At 40.5% G+C, this 13,596-nt stretch overlaps 1 protein-coding gene across 1 annotated transcript in view; it reads right to left on the bottom strand.

The window, feature by feature from the left end:
* Positions 1-2,033: 2,033 nt before the first annotated feature.
* The window catches only part of LOC124158449 (gamma-aminobutyric acid receptor subunit beta-like), a 108,057-nt gene continuing 96,494 nt past the window's right edge, over positions 2,034-13,596 (bottom strand). The window contains exons 10-11 of the mRNA XM_046533536.1: positions 8,660-8,759; positions 2,034-8,503 (exon numbers count right to left, since the gene is read on the bottom strand). Coding sequence (XP_046389492.1) covers positions 8,286-8,503; positions 8,660-8,759 — 318 coding nt within the window. The 3' untranslated portion in view covers positions 2,034-8,285. The remainder of the gene's footprint in view (positions 8,504-8,659; positions 8,760-13,596) is intronic.

Genomic DNA, 13,596 nt, shown 5'->3' on the forward strand with positions numbered 1-13,596 from the left:
ATAAAATTTAAAAACCCCTGTTTCCTTCTTTAAATATGTTGATACTCAATTATGTTGTGCCTGATAATGAATCTCTACCAGTTTAACACAGTTAAATACTACGGGAACAAAAGAAAAACTGTTTATACAAAGGATTCTGAGTCTTAGGTGGGTTTATTTAATTCCTTCGGACACAACGATTGCTCGGTTTTGTAAGTAATTACTGAGGGATTATGAGCACTTATAAAACCGGGCTTGTACTGTATTCTGTTTAATGTTGCTGGTGAAACCACTGAACACATGGGCATTGAATATAATACGTTAATCGCAGGTCAAAAGGTTAATGTGTGAGAAATTATAACAAGTGTGATGAAATTATAACAAGTACTACTCTTGATGAGGGAGGTGATAAAATTATTGAAAGTGAAGACAGTGAGACTGAGCCTTTAGTGGAAGAGATGCTTGTGGTACAGTTTGCATAACATCAAAGGGAACTGTTAAAAAGTGTTGCATTTCAAAAGGCAGCAGCCAAAGAATTAGTAGCCTTATTAATGAACAGTCAAATTTTAAAAAAGAAGTTGTTACGAAAAGAAATATCCAAAATCATTATGATATCTGAATGCCTTAGTGAGCTGAGTTTTTTAATGCATTCATGTTCATAATGTCCAATTAATTTCTTATTATTCAGAATTGATATTTGATATGAAAGGATTTCTTTCAGCAACCTTAGATACCTACAGTATAATAGTTGTGTGGTGAAAAAAGTGTGAAAATGATGTAATCTTTTTCACCTCCACCTTGTGGACACCTCTTGCTTACATTTCCTAGGACCATTAGAGTCCATTAGTGAGAGCACATTTCGTTGGGGCAGGCCTGCAGTGCTGTTCTCGGCCCCTTCTTAGGGCAGTGGACTGCCACGGCCAGAGGGTGCCAGGACTATGCAGGGGGAGGACTACAGGAGGGGGGGGGGCAAAGATTTCCAGGCTGGAGGGTGCACCGGGATATGTGCGGCATGGCGGCCCAGCACGGGCCTGCCTTGGAGCGTGAGTGTCCGCAAGTGAGAACGGATTTCCATTAGTTTCTGCAAGTTAGAGGTTTCACCAAATACATACATATAGAGATTTCAGCTTTTAATGAGATCATTTCATTTTTTTAGAGTCTTTTCCCATCATGCATTCAACTTCCTGAACCAGAAATACAAAAACGAAACTAATGCAGTCCATTAATTTCTACTAAAATGACATCATCAATGCCATTATGTATTGTGAAGTGGAATCTCATTTTCCATATGAATTACATCATTCAGTTATCCATGAGTAGTTCCAGCTGTTGTTTTTGAAGGGTGAAAACTTAATTAATTATGTATGATGTGCCTATTGTTATTCCCAAGGTCAAGTCATTTAATCAGGAATTGGCTTGGTGACTAGCAGTGGCCCAGTGAATGTGGTTTTTCAGTGTGGGGGGTGGGGGGGGACTTGTGTTGAAGAGGGAGAAGGTTGGTGCAGGAGGTGGTGCCCTGTCCAGTGGCACCCTGGCTAGTGCACCCTGGCTAGTGCACCCTGGCTAGTGCACCCTCCTCTTCTTGCATTCTTCAATGTGGTCAAATTTACACATCCTCTTGCATGGGGGGGGGGGGGGGGGGGGGGGGGGCCCCCCCCCCCCCCCCCCCCCCCCAGAACCTTAAAAAAATATGGAAGATTTTAATAAAGTCCCATTATCATTGCGTTTGTCTTGCATTACGAGGTATCCTTGTGTCCCCCCAGAATAAAATCCTGGACACGGCCTTGCTTGTGCCCCCTCCCCCCCCCCCAGAAAGAAATCCTGAATCCGCCGCTGCCCTCTTGCATGCTACTTTTTCATTTGGAATGAGGATTCACTTTAATTAGGCTTTGATAATTTTTTGAAACCTGCACTACATACCTTGGAATCCATTTCCAATATTTTGGTTAGAGCATACCAATCGATTTTTTTTACTTTTTATTGCCTTTTAGTAGATGGCTTATAGGTTATAAAATATACTAAGGGCTGGTTCATTGGGTTAAATGAAAGGAAAGTTTCTTGAAGATGCATATTATTACTTTATTTCATATAAAATATGAAACATTTGTTTGAGTAACACACCAACACCTTAATTAACGATGCAAGTTTTCTTTAACATCATCTTTACCTGCCTAACTCATTTGAATAATTTTTGAAAAGAAAACACATCTCATTGCTCTCTTATGTCTTTTTATTTATGGTAAGAAACATACAATATTACTCCCAAAAAATTCTGTTAGAATCTCACGTTACAAGGACGATTATTAGCAGCTTTGCTATTTTTAGGAAACTCATAAGCCCGTAAGGTAATTGTGTCGGTTACTCATAGGAAGGAGGATGGTTAAGGGTAATGGGAATGGAGTTCTCAGGTAGAAAAGCTTCAGTCATCTAAATGACCCGAACATTAAGCTTTGGAATCAATGAGTAATACCAAAGCCTCTGCTGTTGTGGGATTTCTTTTCCTAAGATGTTGGTGAAAGGTGAAATTAATAATTGTGCTCATACATTGGGAACCTACTATTTTTGTGAGATATATATTTATATATATATGTATACTTCATATATATATATATAATACACTGTATAAAACTGCATTCTTTGACTCTATCCAAAAGACCAAATAAAATACGAGGATTGAGTGAGTCCAATAAAGTCTTGTGCCATATGATTTAGGTTAAGTTACATGTCACCCAAAAGAGAACTCTCCTCAAATAATGGCAGTTATTTAAACATATTTTTGGTATTTTCTTCTTAGTACACCAGTTCTTTGCTACCAATCTGGGTAACTCTACTTATCATATGGTAAATCAAAATTTTTACTTGAGTCTGGCTTCAAAACCAATACTTGCATAGTATATAATATATATTTATATATGTGTGTGTGTGTAGGTAGGTATATAAAGAAAATGACCAAGGTTATGTCTTCTACATGTTTTCCTTCCCGTTACTTTAGAATATATAGTGATGAGCAATTGTGCTCAAGTTCCCCCCACCCCCAAATCCCAAACCCCTAAAAAATAAAGGCATTATTAAACAAAGCAATCAACAATTACATATTTTCTATATATTTTTCTTTGACACACTCACACTCCTCATATAGTAAATTATGTTTAATTTATTATTTTTGTAGTAGTGAATTCAAAATCGACCAAAGAAACACCTTCTTTTCCTTTTGGAAACAAGTAACCTTTTGGATGCATTTCAAGTGAAGGTTTATTATTGAATTATCACTTATCACTAGGTTTCTGGTAATATCAGTCGTTTTGAGTGTGTGTGTGTGCGCGCGTATTATTTTAATATGTTATTAAAGACTATCTCTTTCAATTTACTTTAGAATCTGCAATTCATTCTGGCACTGTGACTCACCCTTCCAGCCTCCTTTGGAGGGGATAGTGATTTTTGTTTGTGTTAGGGTCGTCGAGGTATAAAAACCTTTTCCATCCCTCATCCTCCACCCTCTATTGAACATTATTCACTCTAGCACCCATCATCGTCATCATCATCCATCGTCTTCCTCTTAAGCACACACTTGCACACTTACATGTGTTTCCCATGTCATACATACATACATACATATATATATACTTGTATATACACATAGGCATGAATGCATGTGTGTACACACATAAATATATAATATTCATTTATGCACAGTGTGCTGTGTGTGTCTTCTACTTCTTTACTCATCCACTCTTCAAAACAGATGAACATATTCTCTAACTGTGAGCATTAATATTTTTTCATTTTTATTAATTTAACAATATCTGCTTTAAATAGTTAGTGGCTCATGATTTTCTTTAGTTAAAAAACATTTTTAAATCTAGATTGACTGACTTTATATGAAGTGTGTAGGTGCAAGGGCATTTATATAAAAGTGGGTTTCTTTATTATGAGCAGTTTGATTTTTTCATTGATGAACTCTCATGTGCCATCACATGAGTGGAACAAAAAGGGCATGAGGGAAATTCAAGCCTAAGTGACAGAATTTTTTAAAGAAGGAAAGGTTATTTGTAAAAACATTAAGGGAATATGATAAATGTTTTGTTATTCTTGTTTAGTCTCTCTGACTCATGTTTTAGGAAAGAACTTTGCTATGTTCCATTCCTGTTGTTGATAATTGAGCAACAATTAATTGTGTATTGTAAAAAAAGACCTCTTGTTCATCAAAGATCGCCTTTAAGACTTTCAATGTATCAACTACATAGGGGGTGATTTCTAACAATTGATTCTTCCTTAATGTTAAAATTAATGATTACAACAAATGTGTGTTGTCTCCCAAGGAACACTATACATTATATGGTGGTTATTTCTTTCAAGACATGACTATATGTACTTAATTTCTGGTCAGCCATATCACTGTGGAAGACAAAGTTTTAAGTCACTTTGCCCTTAAGTTTTGAGTAGGTTGATCCGACCATTTTCCTTCAAAGATTTACCTCTCCCATGGACCCTCCAATTCTGATTAGGTGAGTGATTGATGTCAGAAATGAAATAAGATTGGCAAAAAATTAGAATTGAATTTGTAGAATTAGAGAAACATATATTTGTTCATGCTATATCTTATTCATCTTGTGGTCAGATATGGATCCAGTGGTTAGTTATCACAGGAATATGGTGAAAAACAAGTAGTGGAGCCTAGATGTCAGCACATAACAAACATTTAGTCAAGAAAGATGCCTTTTTTATTGTGTTTCATGAAAAATAAAGTGATATTCTTGGGATCCAAAACATAATTGTAGTTGAATATATGTAGATTTGTAAGGATGAACATTCCATCCATAGAAAATTATTTAAGGAATTCTCTACTCCTTAAGTAGTTAGTAGGCTTTAATGTGTAAATCGTGCATTTGTAGGAGCTGGTTACAGGAGAGTTTTTTAAGTATAATCTGGCATTTGAAATTTCAATATTTGTCAATGTACTATAACTTATGCACGAAATCCCTGTAGATTTATCATAATAACCGAGAGTGAGTAGTACTCAGAAAAATGATTATCCATATTTGAAAAGTGTTAAGTAATAAAAATTATGTATTTAAAAACTGTTAATTGATAACATTTTGCTTTACAGTAAATTTGCTACTGTGCTTGTGATGTGAGAAATAATATTTTGAAAATATAGCTAACTTCCAGTTGTTCGCTTAAATTTGACTTTTCATGGACCATTTGTATTATTTTCACATTTCAAGTTTGCCTTTTGCATCTTCAATTGAATGCGGAGCCTAAAAGTTTTCAGCAATTATAAGATATAGAGTAAGTTTTGAGATAACTAGCTATGCAAGCAGTGCGGAAGTCTGCTTTTCATTTTTCTATAGAGAAGCTTATATTCCAGTGAATGAAGGAAACTGGGCGTGAGATCATAAATGAGAGTAAATATTGTGATTGGCTGGAGATTTGCTTTTTGATAATTGTTGGAGTTTTGTGGGTAGTGAATGAAGTGGAGGGAGATGGTTGGGTAGGCAATCGCTTTATATGTTGAAAGGGAATTCAATGGCATAACCACCACTGCGTACATCCAAACTTCGTGTCCTTCTTGTAGTCTCTTATCCCTTACATATGTGGACTAACATTACAGTCGGCCACACACATGCACTGACCACATTCACACATAACTGAATCATCAACTACCATCATAATAATAAGTGTACATTTGTCAACTGTTTTATATATAACATGTTATTATAGCAAGCAAGGGAGCAATAGTCTACGTATGTATACTGCTGTGTTTTTGTGTGATGTTATGTGGTACTCACGAATACATGCATAATTGTGCTCTAAACACACAAGTTTATGTACAGTCACATGCAGATATCTCCACCTGTCAGCCCTCATTGCTGCCATCATCACTCCTTTCTTTGCCTTTCATTTCAGTGAGTATGAGGCCCACAGTGAAACTATTTTTTCTAATTGATTTTGAAGGGTAATTAATGATTAGGTTTTGCAAAGCAATTAAAATAATATCCCTACTTTTCTAGACACCTTGATTTCTCTTTTTTGAAACAGTATCACTCAAACAATTGTATCACTAGCATGGATGATGATATTCTCGTGACACACGGCAGTGTCGGTTGTTGTTTGAGGGGGCGCTGCCCCCCCTCCTCCCCCCTCTTCATTCAACGACGGAAGGGGTGGCCCTCCACAGTGTCCCCCCATCTTGCGCTCACTCCCCACTGTCACGTAGTCTCCACTCTTGCGCGAATCTTAGGGTTGCTTCAGTCGAGAACTGGCCTTCCACCACCTGTGCGCTTATATTTCCACCTGAGTGGTATTACACATTCACGCTCAGCATTTGTGCTTCTCCACTCTGTCAACTAAGAATATTTACACGTATGGCTATGGCAAATAATGCAATTGGAACTTATTATTTTAATATTAACATTAGTACATATTTTTAGGACTTGTATTTTCCAGACTAATGATGAATTAAATTACATGAAAGCATTTAAAGGACTTCTCATCAATAAATAACTCTCTGTTTTGTAAACAAGCATGTGCATGAGGAAATATTTTGGTGCAAGCAAGAGTCGATTAAAACACCCTTGAGCTTTCGCAATTGAATGTAAACGCATTGCTTCTCATGACTGCAAATTTCAATGACCTAATGGCTGATGCATTCATTAAAACTAGAAGGGGTCGTAATGCAATCATTAATTCCTTTTTGAACAGCAAGGCATTGCGATACAGAAGTGTTATGGGTGATAGGGCCTGCGCAACTCTTTCCTTTTATCACCTCAAAAACGAATTGCAGAATATGTATTGCATTTACACCTCATATACATGTATGATAAACCTTCTTAATGCAATCTTGTATCTGTGCATGGCTGAATGTGCAAATTGTCATGGCAAATCTTGAAATGTTTGTTTTGAAGGTACACACTCCATGATAAGCACTAACTGGCACAAAAAAGATGGACTTCTTTGCAACTTTGGTGCAACTGAGAACATTTCCGTGCTATCTTCATGTCAGGCCATGCATGAAGGTATATTCACTTGGCGTGTAGGTGGCATCAAATTTGTCTTTTGACTCTCGGAAGAAAATTTTCATTGCTTACGCGAGGAAGTAGACGAGAGGTTATTTTATCAAATTGTAGCTGGAAGCACACTGTCAGCTCTACCTAATAACGGTGTGGAATCATTTCAAAGGATCACTAATTAAATCAAAACTTAAATTTGCAAATAGTAAAGTTTAGAGATAAAAACTTACTTTTTAAAGAAAATCTTTCAAGCAAGTTTGCTCTTGCTCACTACTCCAATTAAAATTTAAAATACGTCTGTATGGATGCACAGATTTTCTTTCGAAGTAGGTCGTGGTGGAGGAATGGCATAAATATATTTGGCTGCATAAGTGGAAGAGTTGTGTCCAACCTGAGAGCCATGGAATTGCTTTAATGTGTATAAGGGTTAGTGGAAGGGTTTAATCTTATTTTCAGTCGCCACCATATACATATTTGTCTCAACTGTCAAGAGCAAAGCAGATTTTCCTGAGGAGTTTTCGCATAGCAGCGACTCATTGTCGAAACTTCCGATGGGACTGGGCTGAAACATTTCCTAGGATCATTTTCACATGCGCCTCTCCTTCCAGGGTTCATCATGCACCCATGTCACAATGCACGAAAGCAAGGTGTTTCATATATGTATATCACAAAAGTAAACCTCACTTTCAACAATAGATAATAGAGCAGTTGTTTTTAGAATCCGGACTAGGAATTGAGAAAGTTGTATTCCTTCGCAGCGTCCGCCGTCTCTTTCTCTGTATTTACATCCAGCCTGTGCTTCGACTTTTATTTTAATTCTATTCATACACTATTGCTTTATGACCTTCAATTGGCCCCCTCTATCTTTATTGACAGCTTTTTCTCAAAATTAAACATTTTTGTACGCACTTCCCAAAAAGAGTTGATTAAACTACACATTTTGTAGGTAACGAGACTTTAGCGCCGTAACAATCGTTTTTTGCCTGACCCGCCTCCCTTGTTGCGAGCGAGGGGGCGTGGTCCTCCTTTCGAATCGTAAAAACATTAATATCTTCTGCTTCGTGCGGGGCCGCCCCCACTCCCCACTCAGGTCCACCAATGAACGGTCGTGTCGGTGGGCCCTCCCCCTCCTCGTCTTCATCTTCTTCTTTTGTCCATTGGGCAGGAAGTAAGAAATATACATATACATATATATGTATATATGTGAACATACATACATATATATATTGAAATGTATATATATATATATATATATATATGTGTGTATAGGGTTTGTGATGTGAGTGTGTGTAGCGCTCACTTGTCTTCCTCGAGGAGCACCAGATCGTCGGCCACCACGTCGCTGATGTGCAGGTAGATGATCCAGTACATGAGGTTGAAGCATACAAAGCAGACTGGGAACACGATGCGGGAATACTTGTCTATGTCGGAGGGCGTGATGCCGTACAGCTTGTTGATGTCCTTGCCGGGGGGCAGGAGGTGGGGTCCGCCGCCGGGGGCGGTGGGGGCGGGGGGCGGCGGCGGGGGCGGCTGGGGCGGCATGGAGGGCAGCCCCCCGCCCATCCCCGGCCCTCCCGGGGGCGGCCCCAGCGGGTGGTGGTGGTGGTGATGGTGGTGGTGATGGGGGGGCGGGCCGGGCGGGGGCCCGTGGTGGTGCGGCGGCCCCGCCCCCGCCTCCTCGTCCCCCCCGCGCCCCCCGCCGTTCACCGTGCTCTCCAGCGTACCGCCTTTGGAGTGCGCCTTGGGATCGTGCACCTTGAAGCGCACCTCCTGGAACACAAGGGAAAGGACACTCACAAGGGGCACCGCACCATCCCTCACCCCGCACTGCACCCACGGAGGTGCCCTAAGCGGTCTGCTATTGAAACGACTCGTCTCGCCGATTCCTCCTCCGCAATCGCAAATAATTGAAACACCTCGCGCCTCCTTCCCGATGCACTTCGCGTGTCCAAATGGCCCGGTCGCCCCTCATCCCTCTCTTTCCACTCGCCTCGCATTCAGTTGTTTCTGCTGGCCCGACACCACGAGGATAAAGGCAATTTGACATTTGGATCCCTTGGCTCATACAAATATTTGAAATGCGCGCTCGAGGTATTGGATGCGCACCTTTCCCAGATTGAGTGAGTTTGGAAGTTGTATCCACGCTGATATTTCTTTTTACGATTGCGCTGCCTCGTTTGTTATTTCGGTGGCAAAATAAAGCGGATGGACTATCGGGGTGGTCAGTGACCCCTTGTAAATTATTACCATCGATCCATCGGAAAGTTATCATGAAGTGAAGAATGTGCAAACTTGCTGAAATGGATTGATCTATATATTTATCTCGTCCACGCGTTTTCTCATAGCCTATCTCGTCCAGTCACGGTGTGAATACCTTGAGTCGTCTCTTTCGCGGCCATGGCGCGTCCCCCTCTGAGGAAGCCACGCACTGCTCTCTCGCCTCTCCTCCTTTGCAATCGGACCGCAAGCGCCCGATTCCTTCAGTCGAAAAAAATCTGTGGCGAACCGCTGTGAAGGCCTGTCCTTTCCAATACTTTTAGCAGCTATTTTTCCATCGTGATATCACATGGTCAATGTCCAGTATTCTTTCCAAATTACTATCTACCCAAAAATTATCGCCATCTCTTAATTTAAGTGTAAATACGATAATAGGTTATTGATTGTACTCCTTGTGTATTCGGACAAAATCTAGATGAGAGATTCGGATTCGGATTCGGTGATTGTTGAGCGTTTGTGCAGTGGAGGCATCGAAAATATTAACTGCGTAGGTACTATTGTGATAAATGGCTGATACCACACCTTAGACGTGATTGTATCCTTCAACGTATGCAACATAAGAATCATATGTGATGTTTGAATAACAGACATTCAAGGAGTTCCAAAAACTGTTTGCCAAGGACATTTGGCTTTTTTCCAGATATGATGATTTAAATATATACACATTGTATGAACTGAAGTACAAGTGATTATTATGGTGATAACAGCCTTCATTTGAGACTTAGAAGTAGAAAAATAAAAATATTCCATTTACTTGGTTTGAAATCCTTTTAACGAGCACGTAATATACGAAAATGTGGCAACGAAAGTTTCATCCGGAAAGTGTGGCCATTTTTAAATCAACGAATAGCATTTATTGGCGATATATATTTTTGGTAGAACCGCAATTTTTATTTGCAGGTTGGCGGATATTAATTTTACGAATAATTACCCTTGGAGATGAGTGTGGTGTAATAAAATAAGGATATCCTATGTACACCTGCAGCTATAATGTCGCTGAACGTTCTTGGCGGCAAGAAATTAGCTCGTCCTCGAGAAGCAACCCGCTCGTTCGATCATCTTGCATTGAACCGTTTCATCCACGGGGATTCGAAGGGGCATTCCATCGCTCTGTCTGCTTCTTTGGTGGATGCTGTTAGTGGTAGTGGATGGTGAGGAGTTCATGCTGAGGCGCCCGAACGAGTTTACGTGGAACGGTTACAGCATCATTGGCTCATTTCATTCTGCATTAATTAGGTTGCACGCGGAATGACGACCTCTAAATGCTTGAGTGAAGTAAACGCCGTGCGCATGGCTGTCTGATTTGATGGTTATTAATTTCCTCGCCAACGGCATTCCATCCGAATGATGAAGAGTGGGTGTACTCGTCTGCGGGACTTGGAATGCATCGAGCTGCGAGGAGGCAGCTCATTCTTAGTGAAAAGCAAAGTGTAAGAGCTCAGGCGAGTTCTTTTTCCTCGCTAATGTTTCACTCTTCACTCATTCAACATATGAAATTATGGCGCATCGAGTTTAGTAGACCTAAATAGAGGCAAATGTAGAGGAGGTTAAGTATTCAGCGGTCATCATCATCACTAGTCGACAACCATAAGATTGATCTCTGCATTCTCTTCGGCTCTTCACCGCGTCCGTTGTCTTTTGGCGATAACAGTTTCGCTGACATTGCAGTCAGCGTCTTCAGGTCGAAGGCGAGGTAACTCGGAAAATTTTCCGCCTTATATAGGCGGCGGCAGCCTCTTCATCCCGCTGCTGCTCTCTCATTGGTCGGTGGTTGTCCATCTCTCATTGTTGGTCTCCCATTGGTTAGTGGTCGGAGAGTCCTTTTCAATGCGATATGCAGGCGGTAGCCTTGATCCCTGTTGACATTCCCTGGCGTTTTTGCTACGTCAATAGCTTCTCTGATAAGGCGAGGGAAGTATTTATTTTCTTTAGCTATTATTTTGGCGTCTTCAAAGAGTATGTTGTGTCCAGATTCACTCAAAGAATGCTCACATATGGCTGAGAGTTGGTGCTGTTTGTTTTTAGTAGCCCTTCCATGTTCCTGCAATCGGATTTTCATTGATCTGCAAGTCTCGCCGATGTAATATTTTCCGCATGAGCAAGGCACTCGATATATTCCCTCGTAAAGGTCCAATGGGATTTTGTCCTTCGCTCCGGATAGTTTGTCTGATATTTTTGTCACGAAATTGAAACGTGTTATGACGTTGTGCTTTCTGAGCACTCTGGCAATCTTTTCTGATGTACCCGCCACGAAGGGAATAGTGGCGCATGCTTCTGGCTCCGGCCGGCTCTCTTCCTCAGCGGCGCTTTTCAGGGCTGCGTCTTTGTTCTCCTGCTCCACAAATCTTCTATTCACCATGCTTTTGCTGTAGCCGTTCCTTCCCAGCGCTTCAATGAGATGCTTCTTCTCCGCAGATAGTGACTCGGTGTCTAAGATGGCATAGGCGCGATGTATTAGTGTTGCCACCAAGGAGATTTTTTGCACTGGGTGGTGATGCGAAGAAGCGTCCAGGTAGCGGTCAGTATGCGTCTTCTTTCTGTGAACGGCGTGTCCTAGGAGCCCATTTCTTCGTCTTTTTACCAAAACATCCAAAAAGGGAAGTTGACCATCATATTCCATTTCCATGGTGAATTTGATAGCGTGGTGCTGCGCGTTGAGATGCTGTAGGAATTTCTGCAATTCTTCGGCGCCATGGGGCCAAATGATGAACGTGTCGTCAAAGTATCTCAGCCAGAGCGATGGCTTCTTCTCGTACGACGCGATGGCCTTTTCTTCGAAATCCTCCATGAAAAGGTTCGCTACAACTGGAGATAGTGGCGACCCCATAGTGGCCCCCTCGGTTTGTTCGTAAAATTCTCCATTCCATAAGCAGTAGGAATTCCTAAAACAGTATTCCACTAATTTGGGAAAATCATTCGGGATGCCTTCAGGGATGAGTCTGTTGTTGTTTGTTGCTGTTGTTTGTTGAGATGAAACTGTTGTCGCCAAAACACAACGGACGCGGTGAAAACACGAAGAGAATGCAGAGATCATCTAATCAACGCTGCGAAAATCTTCGAACCAATCCTAACATTGGTTTGACGCAGCTCTCCATTCCTCTCTCCTATCCGCTAGCCTTTTCATAGCTTCCAATTTCTTCTCTTTTACTTCCTTTATAACCCTTTTCCCTATGTAACTCATTCGGGGCCGTCCCTTGTCCTTCTTCCCTTCCACCTGTCCTTCAACGATTGTCTTCATCAGACCATCATGCCTCATAATGTGGCCAACTAAGTTGTCCCCGTCTTTTGCTTAAGGTTTATAGGAGGCTTCTCTTTTCTCCCTCTATTCATGACACTTCCTCATTACTTACACGGTGAATCCATTTATGAGTATGTTGGCAAATGCTCCAGCTGGCTGACAGTTGAAAAATGTAAGCTTTACGTGATAATGTTTGAAATATTTTCAGGATATTATTCCTTTTTTCTAATTGCATTTCTATGAGATTTTAGTGAGATCTTTCTGTGATCGATTCGTGATATGTACTAATTGTGGAATAATATTCGTAACTTTAAGAGGGTTCAACTGTCGGTAGTTGCTCACAGTAATTGGGTAATGGGAAAAATATTACTAGTATACTGGTCTCGTGTTGACCGCAGTCTGGTATATAAGGTGATAGAATACTTAAGGTCACTAATCGCCGTAGTGGAGTAGTGATTGCCTATATTTTAGTGGAGTCAATAAAACTAAATTCACTAACTCATTTGAAACGGTGTGGTATTCCATTTTAAGGTTTCTTGGAGAGATAACAGTTGCTTATAGCACTTCTTTTTTACATAATGCGACCCGGATTTCGATGGATTATCATCACCATGATCAGGCGTAAATTTTTATCTATTTGTCCGACAATTGAAACCTTAGTTGCGTAACGGAGGTGGAAATGACTTTTGAAACGGATACTAGAATAGAGGAAAAGGATGAGTAAATGTATTCGTTTATGAGAGAGTGTTATCCTGGTTATTACTTCTTTGGAATTCCTAACAGCTCTCTAGAATCTAATTCCCGTTGGTCGTTGCGTAATTTTAAAATATTGATTTTAGAATCAGTCCGATGGCAGTTTCATATTAAGTGCTAAGACGAATTTCTTTTATCATATTTGCTGTTTCTGTAAGCACTTAAATATTCTTTACTCTTCAGAGCGATGTCTATCCCACGTACACAGCACTGCAGTCGATGCGTTTCAACGAATATAATCGAATAGATCTGTCGGATCCTTAAATTTTACAAGCAACCTTCAGAGAATGGCATTAAGTCTTATAGCCTTGCGGGAATTGTCTCTTGGTAAATGATGAG

This window comes from Ischnura elegans, chromosome 5 (assembly GCF_921293095.1).
Source record: "Ischnura elegans chromosome 5, ioIscEleg1.1, whole genome shotgun sequence".
Taxonomy (NCBI): Eukaryota; Metazoa; Arthropoda; class Insecta; order Odonata; family Coenagrionidae; genus Ischnura; species Ischnura elegans.